Source organism: Hyperolius riggenbachi, chromosome 12 (assembly GCF_040937935.1).
Source record: "Hyperolius riggenbachi isolate aHypRig1 chromosome 12, aHypRig1.pri, whole genome shotgun sequence".
NCBI classification, from domain to species: domain Eukaryota; kingdom Metazoa; phylum Chordata; class Amphibia; order Anura; family Hyperoliidae; genus Hyperolius; species Hyperolius riggenbachi.
The window spans coordinates 14,312,650-14,329,682 of NC_090657.1; the positions used below are offsets into that span (position 1 = coordinate 14,312,650).

Here is a 17,033-nt window from a genome sequence, read left to right on the forward strand (position 1 = left end):
AGGAAGACGGAAGTATATCATGGCCTCGACCTGGCCAGAAGGTTGAGTTAATCGCTCCGCTGAGTTCTGCATCCGCCTCTTCTTCCTCTGCGCCCGCCAGGCCTGGGTTTACCTCACAGGCGCCTATAGGCACAGATGTCCTGGCACCCTAGACTCCGCCCTCCATGTATGCAGACCCGGATTTACCTCACAGGCGCCTATAGGCACAGATGTCCTGGCACCCTAGACTCCGCCCTCCATGCATGCAGGCCCGGATTTACATCACAGCAGCCTATAGGCACAGATGTCCTGGCACCCTAGACTCCGCCCTCCATGCATGCAGGCCCGGATTTACATCACAGCAGCCTATAGGCACAGATGTCCTGGCACCCTAGACTCCGCCCTCCATGCATGCAGGCCAGGATTTACATCACAGGAGCCTATAGGCACAGATGTCCTGGCACCCTAGACTCCGCCCTCCATGCATGCAGGCCAGGATTTACATCACAGGAGCCTATAGGCACAGATGTCCTGGCACCCTAGACTCCGCCCTCCATGCATGCAGGCCTGGATTTACATCACAGGAGCCTATAAGCACAGATCTCCTAGCACCCTAGACTCCGCCCTCCATGACCCTACAAACCCCCACTAAACTGCACCACAAGTATGCTGGCTGGCCCAGCTGTCACTTCTCCCTTACTTCCCTCGTCCGTCAAAGGTAGCTACAGCTGCCCCTTAAGATTGAGGGTATCTCTGGCTACTTAAAACTAAGTAGCTAGAGGTGCCCCCAAGTATTAGGTAGCTAGAGGTGTCCCTGGCTAAAGGGAGATCTTGTTATTGCAATGAGGAGAGCAGGGTGAGTAACCTCTCACTTACACTCTCATAAGGACTCTACATAGGGAAGGAGGGAGAGAGGCGCTCGGAGAGGGAAGTGAGCCACCTTTCCATCATCAGGCGCCTGTAGGCAAGTGCCTCCAGTGCCTTATGGTAAATCCAGCCCTGTATGGCGCCCCCATGTTCTTCCCTCGTGAAGAGCGCCCTGGCCAGTGTCCCACCTCACTCGCCCCAACAAACTGTCCTGTCTTTAGATTTCTGCTTCAGGATGCCGCGGAACAACTGGTAAAATCATCCATCATGGTGTGTCCAAACCGCTACTGTGTGAGGTAAATTACCTCGCATGAAATTGTTCCAATTTATGTAGTCTGGTTCTCCCTCTCCTTTAAAGGACAACTGAAGTGAGATTGATATGGAGGCTGCCATATTTATTACCTTTTAAGCAATACCAGTTGCCTGGCTGTCCTGTTGATCCTCTGCATCTATTACTCTTAGCCACAGACCCTGAACAAGCATGCAGCAGATCAGGTGTTTCTGGCATTGGCCTCAATTCACTAAGATCATGCTGGAGATAATAAGGCAAGAGAAAACTTACCTGCACACATCAATCTTGCCGTATTAAGGTGTAGAGATAAGTTTTCACTGTGAGAGAGTTATCTTATCTCTCCATTCCTTAAGTTACCTCCTCTGTAGTTTTTTTCACATGCAGTTAATTAACAGCCTATCTTTAACTTTAGAATTCTGGAGTTATTTTAAGGATTAAAGAGTTAACTTTAGAGATCTCCTCTTAACTTAAAGACATAAGAGTTAACTTTAGGTTTACCTGAGGTAAAATGTTTCCTGAATACTACATGTCTCGTCACCATGGTGAAACTCTAGAAACGTTATTAAAGACAGGAGATAAGCTTAGTGAATTGAGGCCATTGTCAGATCTGACCAGATTAGCTGCATGCTTGTTTCTGGTGTGATCCATACACTACTGCAGCCAAATAGACCAGCAGGGCTGTCAGGCAACTGGTATTGTTTAAAGTGGACCCAAATTAAAAATACAAGATTTCAGAAATAAAATCTATTTTCTAAATTATAATAATAAATATCAGCCTTTTTCAGCTTCATGAAGACAAATATAAAATATTTTATATTTATTGGAGGAACCCCTCCCTTCCTTTCATATTGCCGGGACAGAATCCGGCAGACTGGTGGAGGAGATAAAAAAACAAAACACAGGCTGCTACTGATGATGTCACAGGGGAGGTGATCTCGGCTTGTGTGAGATTTCACATAGACCATGCCCCTGTGAGGGAGGGTAGCTGATGACAAACACAACCATGATCTAAAACCTCCTACTAAGCTCAGAAGTAATGGCTGCCACCTGTATAACCCTAGTTATGAAAAGAGAAGGGTGAAGAGCATGCACTGAAATGCTCATAGGCTTGAAGGAGTGTTTATTTATCTTTGTTGAGTGGTGGAACTACATATTGTGAATTTTAAAAAAATTTTTGGTTTGGGTCCGCTTTAAAAGGAAATAAATATGGCAGCTTCCATATTCCCTTCACTCCAGTTGTCCTTTAACACGACAATAATTAGAAAGAATGACTCTTTTGTTGGACTCCCAGTTTATGCAGTAGGTGCCTACACAAGAATGTAATTGCTCATCTTCTAATTTTGTAGCATTTTTGCATCCACCACTGTGTCGCATTCTGTTCACTGATTGATTTATGATATCCTCACTAGATGCTCAGATCTCTGGAGATGCCTTTTGTGAATCTGGTGCAGAAAGTGATAATTGTTCTACCATGTGACCATGCAATATTTCTCTGTGTTGTAGGTGGGCGCCGGTTGTGGCGTGGGGTATAATGTGAACATTGCATGGACAGGAGGTGTGGACCCCCCGGTTGGGGATGCTGAATATCTTGCTGCTTTTAGGTATGGATCCATGTTTAATTCTTAAAGTGTACATGTTAGGAGTTGGTTAACGTAAAGGTAGCAATTTGTATTTATTCAGTATTCCTAAGCAGGCCATAAATCACTCAATGTATTGCCAAATCAACCATCAGACAGATTCTCTGCCGAGATTCACTGGGCCAGATTTATCAAGAGTGTCTGAGACAAAATATTGGTAGGTTTTTAGAAATCCGTGCAGAACTGTCTCAGGCATCTTAAGAAATCATTAGATAGTGCAGATTCCTTCTAAAACTGTTGTAGAATAGGAGGAGCTAGGAAGGTCTCTCAGGCAGTGCAGTGTGTGAGGGGAATTGCTGTTGCTGAGGTAACCAACACACCTGCTGTATTGATAGCAGCAGGCTCTGAGGAGGAATTCAGCAGGGGGGAGGAGCACATCACAAATCATGTCTAGCCTGCAGTTCTACATCTGTAGAACTGCTATCAAGCACTTCTTAATCTGCGCCAGTTTTTAGAGATAGATTTGCACTTTTCTTAACTGTAGTGCAGCTCTAGAAATTGATGCTAAATTGCCACTATTACCTAGGATTTAAGAAGGTTCTTTTTATCATGCAGAACTGTTCTCCCTGATGGTTAGAACTGATTAAGAAGAAAAAACTGTCGGTAATGCGTTGATAAATCTCCCCCACTGTGTTTTGTGATTTTTTTTTTTTACTTCCTCGAACGATCCGATCGTCAGCTTAATGTTGTAGTAGTTTCATTGAAATGTGTACTGATGTTCTTTGCTCAATGCGAACTATCAGGGATCGGTCGTTTTTATAACACAGGTGATCGAGCCTGTGTGCGGGCCTTAATCGAGTTTTATTTGCATCCAAATATGAAGTATGCTCCTCTCCCTATCAACAATCAATGCACCAAAAGTTTAAAGTTGGGGCTTTAAAGGATACCCGAAGTGACATGTGACATGAAGAGATAGACATGTGTATGTACAGTGCCTAGCACACACATAACTCTGCTGTGTTCCTTTTTTTTCTTTCTCTGCCTGAAAGAGTTAAATATCAGGTATGTAAGTGGCTGACTCAGTCCTGACTCAGACAGGAAGTGACTACAGTGTGACCCTCACTGATAAGAAATTCCCCTTTTTATCTCTTTTTTGCTCTCAAAAACCATTTTCTGCTAGGAAAGCGTTTTATAGTTGGAATTTCTTATCAGTGAGGGTCACACTGTAGTCACTTTCTGTCTGAGTCACGACTGAGTCAGCCTTTTCTTGAATAGATCATCAGTGACATCTGTATGGCTGATATTATAGTGAAACCCCTCCCACAGTGTGATGTCATGACCATGGTCCCGACTGTGTGCTTTCTGCGAACCTCTTTGCATTGTGTGAAATAACAGTTGTTTCAAATTGTCAAGTAAGCAATATCTCCCTCTGTACATAAGACTTTCAGTAACGAACATACCGCAGAGATCACCTGGCAGGGCTAAAGATTAGAGTTGGGCCGAACCTCCGATTTTAGGTTCGCGAACCGGGTTCGCGAACTTTCGCGGAAGGTTCGGTTCGCGTTAAAGTTCGCGAACCGCAATAGACTTCAATGGGGATGCGAACTTTGAAAAAAAAAAAAAATTATGCTGGCCACAAAAGTGATGGAAAAGATGTTTCAAGGGGTCTAACACCTGGAGGGGGGCATGGCGGAGTGGGATACATGCCAAAAGTCCCCGGGAAAAATCTGGATTTGATGCAAAGCAGCGTTTTAAGGGCAGAAATCACATTGAATGCTAAATGACAGGCCTAAAGTGCTTTAAAACATCTTGCATGTGTATACATCAATCAGGTAGTGTAATTAAGGTACTGCTTCACACTGACACACCAAACTGTTCACTGAACAGAACAGGTATGCAGTGGCGGGTTCACTGAACAGGTATGCAGTGGCAGGATCAATGAACAGGTATGCAGTGGCAGGATCACTGAACAGGTACGCAGTGGCAGAATCACTGAACAGGTATGCAGTGGCAGGATCAATGAACAGGTATGCACTGGCAGGATCACTGAACAGGTATGCAGTGGCAGGATCAATGAACAGGTATGCAGTGGCGGGTTCACTGAACAGGTATGCAGTGGCAGGATCAATGAACAGGTATGCACTGGCAGGATCACTGAACAGGTATGCAGTGGCAGGATCAATGAACAGGTATGCAGTGGCAGGATCAATGAACAGGTATGCACTGGCAGGATCACTGAACAGGTATGCAGTGGCAGGATCAATGAACAGGTATGCAGTGGCGGGTTCACTGAACAGGTATGCAGTGGCAGGATCAATGAACAGGTATGCACTGGCAGGATCACTGAACAGGTATGCAGTGGCAGGATCAATGAACAGGTATGCAGTGGCAGGATCAATGAACAGGTATGCACTGGCAGGATCACTGAACAGGTATGCAGTGGCAGGATCAATTAACAGGTATGCACTGGCAGGATCACTGAACAGGTATGCAGTGGCATGATCACTGAACAGGTATGGAGTGGCAGGATCACAGTACAGGTATGCAGTGGGCTGAGGGCTCACTGAACAGAACAGGTATGCAGCCAGGAAGAAGTTAAGCCTAACTAATCTTTCCCTATGAGAGACTGCAGCAGCTCGCCCTACTCTCACTAATGCAGGCACACGAGTGGCCATAACGGCCGCCGCTGCCTGCCTTATATAAGGGGGGGTGGGGCTCCAGGGGCTAGTGTAGCCTAATTGGCTACACTGGGCCTGCTGACTGTGATGTAGAGGGTCAAAGTTGACCCTCAGGTGCATTATGGGGCGAACCGATTTTTTGCGAACTTTTGCCGCAAAAAGTTCGCGTGCGACACCCGCACGCGAACCACCTAAGTTTGCGCGAACCACGTTCGCCGGCGAACCGTTCGGCCCAACTCTACTAAAGATGTCACCATCTGTGATATATGTATATGAGGGAGAGGAGAGATTTTACAGTGGGCAAACACTGATTAATGTTCCAATTAATATTGTAAAAAATAAGCACTTTTATTCATTGTTATTTTCCTACAACTCCTCCTTAAAACCCCAATTTTAAACTTATGGTGCAATTGACCTTTATTTGCTCAGGTGCTCTTGTCTGTCAGTGGTGTATGTAAATTGATCACATGTAATCATTCATTTTCAGGTCAGTCAAAATGAAAAAAATAAAAATGCATCTTTAAAGGGAACCTTAACTGAATAATAATAATAAAAAAAAAAAGTTTCATCCCCTGCAGATGTCCTGTGCCCGCGCCGTCTCAAACCGATCCTCTGGTCCCCCGCAGGCAGCTAGTTTGATTTCGGGGACTGACTAGTTGCCGGCCAGTGTGCCTGTGCGGCTGTGGCCACGCACGTACTCGATCGCACTCCCGCCGCCCTGCGCAGATGCGTTATGCGTATTTATGTACATAGTATACGTACTGCGCGTGTGCAGGACAACCACAGCGGTGACAATACAATCGAAATAGGCACACGCCTCTGGCCGCGCAAGCGCACTGCCGAAATCGAAACTTGCTGCCTGCGGGTAACCGGAGGATCGATTTGAGACGGTGTGGGCACAGGACGCCTCCAGGTGAGTGAAACTTTTTTTTTTAATTTTTCGGTTAAGGTTCCCTTTGATTACTAAAATAAATTCATACTTAGAAATGTTATATACACTCACCTAAATGATTATTAGGAACACCTGTTCAATTTCTCATTAATGCAATTATCAATGCAATAAACAACCAATCACATGGCAGTTGCTTCAATGCATTTAGGGGTGTGGTCCTGGTCAAGACAATCTCCTGAACTCCAAACTGAATGTCAGAATGGGAAAGAAAGGTGGTTTAAGCAATTCTGAGCGTGGCATGGTTATTGGTGCCAGACGGGCCGGTCTGAGTATTTCACAATCTGCTCAGTTACTGGGATTTTAACACACAACCATTTCTAGGGTTTACAAAGAACGGTGTGAAAAGGGAAAAACATCCAGTATGCGGTTGTTCTGTGGGCAAAGCCTTGTTGATGCTAGAGGTCAGAGCAGAATGGGCCGACTGATTCAAGCTGATAGAAGAGCGACGTTGACTGAAATAACCACTCTTTACAACTGAGGTGTGCAGCAAAGCATTTGTGATGCCACAATACGCACAGCCTTGAGGCAGATGGGCTACAATAGCAGAAGACCCCACCGGGTACCACTCATCTCCACTACAAATAGGAAAAAGAGGCTACAATTTGCACGAGCTCACCAAAATTGGACAGTTGAAGAAAAATGTTGCCTGGTCTGATGAGTCTCGATCGATGAGTCAGAATTTGGCATAAACAGAATGAGAACATGGGTCCATCATGCCTTGTTACCACTGGGCAGGTTGGTGGTGGTGGTGGTGTAATGGTGCGGGGGATGTTTTCTTGGCACACTTTAGGCCCCTTAGTGCCAATTGGGCATCGTTTAAATGCCACGGGCTAGCTGAGCATTGTTTCTGACCATGTCCATCCCTTCATGACCACCATGTACCCATCCTCTGATGGCTGCTTCCAGCAGGGCTACTTCCAGCAGGATAATGCACCATGTCACAAAGCTCAAATCATTTCAAATTGGTTTCTTGAACATGACAATGAGCTCACTGTACTAAAATGGCTCCACAGTCACCAGATCTCAACCCAATAGAGAATCTTTGGGATGTGATGGAACGGGAGCTTCGTGCCCTGGATGTGCATCCCACAAATCTCCTGCAAGATGCTATCCTATCAATATGGGCCAACATTTCTAAAGAATGCTTTCAGCACCTTGTTGCATCAATGCCATGTAGAATTAAGGCAGTTCTGAAGGTGAAAGGGGGTTATACACCGTATTAGTATGGTGTTCCTAATAATCCTTTCGGTGAGTGTATTTTTCTGTAGAGAAATGAGTAGTCTGAGGGGCTGTAGCCTAGTTGCAGTATTTATAACATTAGCAGGTTGGTGATAAATTGTATGTGTTGCCAGGCACTGTTGTATGACCCAGATGTGTTGTCTTGCCAACCATTTCTCCTCATTTATCAGGACGGTGGTCATGCCTATAGCACAAGAGTTCAACCCTGACATAGTCCTGGTCTCTGCGGGCTTCGATGCAGTGGAAGGACACCAAAGCCCCCTCGGAGGATACTCGGTTACAGCAAAATGTAAGCATAAGTTTTGTTGTAAGTTGTGATGGTTTTATTATGTTTAGTCAGTTCATTAAAAAAATACACACAAATATATAAATTTTTATGGTATCTTGGGGGGCTGGAATAAGCTCCAGGTAAGTTAAATTACACTCCCTCCCCACCCCTGGCTTGGGTATCCTTGAAGAGACTTAATTATAAAATAATTATCATAAAGAAAAGATGGTCCGTAGTTGTCCGTCGTTGCTATTAGACTTTATTCCGGACGTATCCTAATTAAAACACCAGCGTCACAATTAGCTAATTGTGACGCTGGTGTTTTTATTAGGATACGTCCTGGATTAAGTCTAATAGCAACGACGGACAAGTACGGACCATCTTTTCTTTATGAGTGAAATCGGGATCGAGCTTCCAGGTACCAGCACTGTCCTCACCTGGGGTTTGAGCAGTATACTACACCTATAAAATAATTCAATGGAAATATGAAGCTTTGAGTTAGGCACATAAAAATGGTTCAGGGTACTTTAGAACCAACAGGGGAACCATGAACATTAGATTGTATGAACCGTTAACCTAAACTTTTGCACCTAAATCATCCTATCACTGAAACATGGAAGAAACCAACATAGCAAAATCTTTTTCCTCAAAACCACAAAACTAAGGAACATTCGAGTCGATCCACAAAACCTAGATAAAATTAAAGTGCACAGAAAGCACAGAGCACTTTACTGGTATTTGTGCCGTTAACTCCTGTTATGCACACAACGCACGTGTTGGTCTTCTACCACAATTCTGCTATTTGCGTAATTGCGTTACGCTGCCAGTGTGCCTGTTGTGTACATTACGTGAGTTGCGCTATTTGCGGAATGCATGTTATATGGATGACATGCATACCGGTAAAATTACAGCGCATAGTCTGTGCATGGCAATTTCACCGGGAATTTGTGAATAAACCCTACTGATAGAAAAAAAACAATACTATTATTGTATTCATTTAGTCATCTTTCAGTGAAAATAAATGTGCCACTTCCCCTTCATCGACCATAGTAACAGAGTTTACTAATTTTATTTAAAAAAAAAAAATTCTTATCGATTTTTCCATACATAATTTTCGCTATGCTTCTGATTCTTTCAGGTTTTGGTCACCTCACCACTCAGTTGATGGCTCTGGCAGGCGGAAGGGTTGTCATGGCATTAGAAGGAGGTCATGACTTAACTGCCATCTGTGATGCCTCTGAGGCTTGTGTGTCGGCTCTGTTAGGCATTGAGGTGAGGATTGTGGAGAGTGTCTCCAGAAATGGTGGAATAGAAGAGAATCTTGGTGTGTAGCTTTCTAATTTTGTCCTTTTTTTCCCCCACAGCCTCCACCGATTGAGAACAGTGTCCTGCAACAGAGGCCCAGTGAAAATGCACTGGCCACTCTAGAGAGAGTCATTGCTATCCAGAGTAAGTGATAGGATAAGTATTGTTGTTGTTTGAGAAACTATGAGGTCGAGTTGAAGAGTACCTGAGTCCATCTGTTCGTAGGGTAAACTCAGGTTTAAAGTCCGGTACACAAGGTAGACCTTTCTTGGGTGAGGCAGCTGGTTAGGGTCATCTTGGCTGGGAACCTAGCGTGTGTACAGGTGTCCCCCAAGGTCTGCAGAGGACTCTTTATGTTCTGGCACGCTGGACCTTTCAGCAACAATTGGCAGCCAAGTCCATTGCTCTTAGTCCTGTGCAACCGAATCAGAATAATTTAATAATTTATTTTTCCAAGTACAAAGGGGCGAGTTGTACTTGGAGTTGGTTTTGACTCATACAGGTTCTGGAAGGTGTGTGTGTGTGTGTGTGTGTGTGTGTGTGTGTTGGGGGGGGGGGTGTGGATGGTGATCATAAGGGGGGAAAATGGCCAAGTGCCAAGGGTGCTAAGGCGCCACCAGTCCCATGTGGCAGTCATCTGTTATCCCTAAAGCTGGCCACCAACAATACAACTTGCTGAACAATCGCCCAGAAACTACTCCCCGCATGAACAACCGGAAATGATTGCCTGGGACCACCAAAAGACAAAAATCTTGCAACCAATCCAATCAAATTGATGGGATCGATCCAAAAATCTGATCGATTCCATTAATCTAATCGGATTGGCCAGAAGACTTCTCTCCGTCAGGTGGTTGCTCTGTTGTTGCAAGGCATAATGCATTTGACCCCAAACTGTCACCCAAGGGATTAAAGCGGACCCAAACCAAACATTTTTTTAATTCAAAATATTTAGCTGCACCACTCTGACACATACAAAGATAAATAAACACTCCTTCAAGCCTATGAGCATTTCAGTGCATGCTTTTCACCCTTCTCTTTCCATAACTAGGGTTATACAGGTGGCAGCCATTACTTCTGAGCTTAGTAGGAGGTTTTAGATCATGGGTGTGTTTGTCATCAGCTACCCTCCCTCACAGGGGCGTGGTCTATGTGAAATCTCACACAAGCTGAGATCACCTCCCCTGTGACATCATCAGTAGCAGCCTGTGTTTTGTTTTTTATCTCCTCCACCAGTCTGCCGGATTCTGTCCCGGCAATATGAAAGGAAGGGAGGGGTTCCTCCAATAAATGTAAAATATTTTATATTTGCCATCATGCAGCTGAAAAAGGCTGCTATTTATTATTATAATTTAGAAAATAGATTTTATTTCTGAAATCTTGTACCGTGTTTCCCCTAAAGTAAGACATCCCCTGAGAATAAGCCCTAGCAGGAATTCCTAGCATGCTTGAAATATAAGACATCCCCTGAATGTAAGCCCTAGCTAGCAGCCCACATGACACCAGCAAGTCACGCTCAATACAAAGCCTGGATACAGGAGAGCAGCAGTATAATGTGAGTTCTACAGTCCTGTATATGTGTCAGGCAATTTGTGTTTTTGGTGGAGCCAGCCCTCCTGATCTGTCCTGATAAGCATCAGCAGCACTTCCCCTCTTCCCAGGACACACAGCTTATCCTATCATAGCTCTGGGGAGCCTGACAGAGTTCTCTGCCTGCAAGAAATAGACTCTTACCCACATGAGCAGCAGAATCAGTTTCTTGTAAGTGAGAGCCAATATCTGCAAACCACAAGCTCTGTGTATGTTGCACATGGCATACAGTATGTACATTTTGTATAGGAAAAATACCAATGTTTTTGCCCCAAAATAAGACATCCTCTGAAAATAAGCCCTAGCACATCTTTTAGAGCAAAAATTAATATAAGACAGTGTCTTATTTTCGGGGAAACACGGTATTTATAATGTGGGTCCACTTTAAGTGCCTGGTCTCACGACAAGTATGGTGAGTATGTTTGCACCATATGAGTGGTTTCAAATTGGAGATTTGTGAGAAGTTTACTATTATGTTGTTGTTTCTTGTGGCGGTTGTGTGGTAAAATCATTGCTGCATCTCTCTCAGGAAAACACTGGACCTCCTTGAAAACCATAAACCTAAGCCGCTCCCTCTTGGAAGCACAGCAAGGCGAGGTAGAAGAAGCAGAGGCTGTCACTGCATTGGCGTCATTATCAGTAGATACAGAACAGAGAAATACAGACTGTATCTCCAGGTAAACGAGGCTGTTACTGTACATTCTCCTACACTAACATGGAAAAGTAATGGGATCAGTAGCAAATAGTAATGGGTTGGTTGGATAAGTGTTCAACTGTATCCTGTACACAACCCTAGCCAAGTTTTGCTGAGCTAAGCTTATGAGCAGCTATTAAAGCGGGATTGTCTCCATAAAAATCAAATTTCAACAGCAACTGGTCTGAGTGTATTAAGTGATAAAGATGCTAATCCTGCATTCAAAACTTTTTCTGCTATTATGGTTTGGAGTTATCACATACTTTAAGGTAGCCATACACTGGTCGATTTGCCATCAGATTCGACCAACAGATAGGCTGCCTTTACTGCAAACAGATTGTGAATTTCAGCCTGAAACCGATCACAATCTGTGGTGGTGCTGCCGCTGCCTTCCCCCCGCCAGCTATACATTACCTGCTCCGGCCGGTGCGTATCCTCGCTGTCACCGCTGTCTTCTTCTCCGCTGGGTTCCGTGTTCCGGTCCGGCTGCCTTCACTTCTTTCTGTCCGGGGAAGTTTAAACAGTAGAGGGCGCTCTACTGTTTAAACTTCCTGCCGGGACAGGAAGTGAAGGCAGCCGGACCGGAACACGGAACCCAGCGGAGAAGAAGACAGCGGTGACAGCGAGGATACGCACCGGCCGGAGCAGGTAATGTATTGCCGCTAGCGTCGGTCGTCAGGCATTCATACGCCGCTATCAACGCACTCCCGACCCGCGATCGAGAAAAATGTTCCGCACAGAGGCATCGACGGGAACGATTGATTTTGGACGTAAATCGATCGTTCTGTCAGCGTTTGCACAACGATTTCACAGCAGATTCGATCACAGTGATCGAATTTGCTGTATATCGGCGGGAAAATCGTTAGATGCATGGGCCCCTTTAGGAGCACTGGCCCTTTTATAGTCTGTGCCAAACAGTTGCATGCTGGGAGTTCTTTTTATCTATAATATATTCCTTTGTGTTTTTTTTCCCCTGGCATAGTATGGCTAATCCTACTGCTTCAAGACATTGGGACTCATGACCCTATACCACTTTCATTAGCACTGTCATGATCAGACCCTCCCTCAGACTATCTACGGAGCCCTTCTTCAGTAGGGTCATTGGGTACCAGGATATGAGAGAGTGGCCTGGCTGAGCTGTCACTCAAATCTCTCCTGTTTGGGTCAGTCGAACATGGGGAGTGGCAAGCTTGGAAGATGGCCTGGTTTGAACACATCTCTCCTAAGTCTGCTCAAAGGCGTCTTCCCATAACTTATAAAGTACAGTAAATTGTGGTCATTGCTTCATTGTATAAACTCTTGCAAAACTACTGCTGGAGTCCATGATCCTGGACTGTGTAGATAACTATGTCCATGGTCATCAAATCCAGTAGCCATGTTAGTCACAACTTGAGTCTTCCCTGACTAGGCACTAGTTGCATGGTGGGGACTTTGACATTCGAAGCTCCTGCCCCAGTGTAGTCTTCCTACCTCAGTCAGGCTTGCTCAACTTGCTACTATCCAGTCATTTTACAAGGAGCTGATGGAAGATGAGATGTAACCTTGTCTTACTTCACTACTGTCTCATTACAGACCATTGGAAGAGCCCATGGAAGAGGAGCCAGCTCCCTGATCTTCCCTTTCTTTGGACTCCACACACCACAATCCTTTTTTTATTTTCCTTTCTTAGTTTTTTGTTATGGTGATCTGTTTATTTTTTCTATTAAAACCAAGAAACAGAAAAAAAACATGGAAAACAAAAACACAAGAAAATTTGAATGGGTCAGATGTCCTGTGTCCAAGCGGGCAAGACTAGCACACCCACCCTCCCTGTCCTTGGGACCCCGCACTCTAAGCCTACACCCCCCCGTCTCTGCTGCTGAGTCCAGTAATGCTACTGTTGTTTTATTGACTTGTGCCTCTCACACCACTGATATCTGCACGGGCTCCTTCTCGTTCTTCTGCCCCATGACTTAAAAGTGGACCTGCTCTACACAGAGTAGAAGCCGCCATTCTGAAAGCATGTCAAGACAAGGATGTGCCCAATACCAAAGCCTTTGTGGGAAATGTCTTTAGATGTTGGTAATGCATACCTCCCAGTTCCTTCCGTTCACCTGGGCTTGATTTTTGAGACCCAAAAGATGGTGGGGTTTGCCGAAATGATCAAGATCGACAAATGACGGTCAATATGTGGTGGTACTAGGTTGGTTTGAGGGTTGGTCTTATGTTGATATGTTTATATTGAGAGGTATGTATTATGACCTGTTTCTGTGTTCCTTACTGTACTTACGCACATTAATACATTTATCTGTAAGCTCCCAAACATGCATCAAAAACTAAATTGCACCCCCTACCGAGGACACCCATTGAAGCCTAAACACCCTTCTGTTCACACTGGCAGTGTAAACTAAACGGCAAGATTTGCTGTGGCTGAACGCAAGGCTTCTGCTAGTTAGTAGCAAAGCCAAAGGCTGCAGTTGTTCCATCCCGTTGTTTACACCTACCTTGCTCGGGAAACAGGAAATGACATCATTTACAACTGCCAGTGTGGATTGGAGATGCACTACTGCACTGGCCAGTGCTCTGTGTCCAGAATTCATAGGTTTTGAGATACGCGGTCCAGTTTAGTTTTTTTTAGCCTTGGGAAGCAATCAGATACTTATGTGTGTAACTACTGATAAACTTTAAAAGAACTACTGGTTTCTAGTGAATGAAGGAATGAATCGAAATGGCTGTATTACCTATTCAGGCCTCAAGGTGGCAGCATCCAGACTGTGTAAGCAATGGGCGCACTTTAAAAAATAACCAATTATTATTATTAATAGTAATAACCAAGCTGAATTCCTACATTTACTATGGCCGGTTTTATTTTCTCACCTGCCCGAAAATGAACCTGATATTTATGTCGCTCAAGTGACTACAGAATGCAATGAAAGTTGATGCAGCTGTTATCTATTGATCTGATCCAAAATCGTGTTTCAAAAGGGAAGACACTCAAGTCATTTCAAGACAAATAGAGGACTTCCTGTTGTAGTTTTCTCCATCTGTGTAAAACTTGTTAGCTGTTTTTTGGAAGATTGAGTAGCAGGTTATGTATATAATTACAACTACATTTCTCATCGTTGTTCAGAACCAAAACAAGTTTCTCTAGTGACCTCCTCACTCCACTGCACGTTGCTCCAAAAGGGGACAACCGTACGGACACCAAGGGGAGGAGACTGTCACAGGAACTTTGCAGCAACTTTTTCTACAAAAACCTAAGTGTAGTTTTACAAACAGAGAAAACCTATTTTTCATTCAAAAACAAATACAATTGAATTGGTCCAGGATTGAGATACCTCTGCTTAAACACGAGATTATGTGTGACTTGGGGTGGAATGGTGAAAGTTGTCTCCTTAGCTAATCAGTACTTGGTATGTTGAATTAGGCATCCTGTCAATGTTGGTGTCTTTTGTCTTGTCAAGTGTGCAGTTGGCAGATTAACAATGCAAATTATAGTTTAATTAGGTATATTAACCCCTGATCCCGTACTCCAGTCGTATTCCAAGTTCTTTATTAACAGACCTCATATTGCTATTTTGCTGGACTAAAATAGGCCAATTGCCTCAGTCAATTCCTTTCTTGTAAGGTCACAGCAATGTAACCCGGGTAAGGAGCACTGCTTTGTTTCACACGCTGTAATGTCTGGACGCTGTTACTTATTGTTAGTGTGTATAAGGACAACTTCAGCAGCACTTTATAGAGCTAAATTGACTTTCAGAGGAACTCAGAATCGAATCCCTTCCATGGTCATTGCCTTATGTCCGTATGCGTGGAGGGTCGATTATACAAACTTCATGCATTGTGTCCTGGGGACCCTAGTGTTGCTAGGCAAGCTCACTATCCTTCATGCCATGCCCTTTTGTTTTACTGTCACTGCATGATATCTTGCAGTAGAGCTGCAGGACATGACATTGGACAGGAGATCTATATCGGAGGTGCCCACACTTTTTAGCTTGTGATTAGTAACTAAAAATGATCTACTAGGTAGAATCTACCTACAAATGGCAGCCACAACTGCAGCACATGCACAGTGCCAATCCATCAGTACCACAAGTACCCAGTCAATTAGATGCATATCAAAAAGTCCTTCTCAGTAAACCACATAGAACAGTTCTTGACCGAATAGAGTCACAATATTATGCTTACAATATCATGCTCATTGTCTGGCAAAAGTGTAACCAGCAGTAGCACATAATGCTTCTAAATGTATGGCTCCCCACCATACAACATTATAGTCCTCTACACTGCTGTGCAAAGCTTCAGGACAGCATACAGCACTAAGCTCATGTCAAAGGGACGAGAGTACGATGCGTACGTCACTCAGGAGGGTGGTGTGGGATCTACCAAGAAGTCCTTTGAAACCTTCCGGTAGATCACTATCTACACAATGGGCATCCTGATCTATATAAACACTGACTTTATAGACATATATTGAGAAAAATACATAGTTGTGTTTAGGCAATTCATGTTTGCCCATGGAAAGTCTTAAATAATTATAATAGCAGTCAATGCTATATAGCAACGTTCCTTACAGCATACCACTAGATAAAGCACAATATCAATGTGACATTATAAATACTTACACATGGATGATCCTTGCGTTTTTAATATATGTTCCTTTGAGCTGTAGCACTGAATATTTTAATGTTTCTTAAAGGACTACTGTAGGGGGGTCGGGGGGAAAATTCTTGAACTTACCCAGGGCTTCTAATGGTCCCCCGCAGACGTCCTGTGCCCGCACAGCCACTCACCGATGCTCCGGTCCACACCTCTTGTTCACTTCTGGAATTTCCAACTTTACAGTCGGAAAACCACTGCGCCTGCCCAGCCGTGTCCTCGCTCCCACTGACGTCACCAGGAGCTTACTGCACAAGTGCAGACCGTACTGGGCCTGCCCAATACACTCCTGATGACGTCAGCGGGAACAAGGGCGCAGACGTGCAGGCGCAGTGGTTTTCCGACTTTAAAGTCTGAAATTCCAGAAGTGAACCGGAGGCGGGGCCGGAGTATTGGGAAGTGGCTGCGCGGGCACAGGATGTCTGCGGGGGACCATTCGAAGCTCCAGGTAAGTTCAACTCGACCCCCTACAGTATTCCTTTAATCTGCAGCTGCTATTCATTCCAGGTATTGTATGATCGGTAGGGCACCTCATCATCGTCAGTTATTATTTCTATCAGACATAACTGATTAATTCTCAGGATCACTTGCAGGGTAATTATAAATGATTCAATTATTCTACATAAACTCATCAAGGGAAAGTCATGAACAAGCTTGTTATTGTTTTGATCAGGTGAGGGAGTGAATTGTAAGACTCTGAGTGGTCGATTGCGATCATGTGATTGTGCCTCAATTCAGTTTACTGTGTCAATGTCTCTTCCTCTTCATAAAATGATAGGTTGGGGTTCTCATATTACTTCCTCCTCATGAATTGTTTGGTTGGACTTTTGATGTCACTTCCTTCTCCTGAAGTGATTGGCTGGAGTCCTGATGTCATTTCCTTTTTTTAAAATGGATAGCCTGAAGTTTTAACAGTTTTTTGTTTCAGTCAACAAACTGTCTTCCCGCAACGTATGC

At 44.3% G+C, this 17,033-nt stretch overlaps 1 protein-coding gene across 5 annotated transcripts in view; it reads left to right on the plus strand.

The window, feature by feature from the left end:
- Positions 1-16,332, plus strand: part of HDAC5 (histone deacetylase 5) — a 229,431-nt gene extending 213,099 nt beyond the window's left edge. For all 5 annotated transcript variants that reach the window (XM_068263348.1, XM_068263350.1, XM_068263349.1 and 2 more), the window contains 6 exons: positions 2,642-2,739; positions 7,755-7,873; positions 8,991-9,124; positions 9,217-9,301; positions 11,274-11,421; positions 13,011-16,332. In XM_068263348.1, the coding sequence (XP_068119449.1) occupies positions 2,642-2,739; positions 7,755-7,873; positions 8,991-9,124; positions 9,217-9,301; positions 11,274-11,421; positions 13,011-13,050 (624 nt within the window). In that variant the 3' untranslated portion in view covers positions 13,051-16,332. The remainder of the gene's footprint in view (positions 1-2,641; positions 2,740-7,754; positions 7,874-8,990; positions 9,125-9,216; positions 9,302-11,273; positions 11,422-13,010) is intronic.
- Positions 16,333-17,033: the final 701 nt, after the last annotated feature.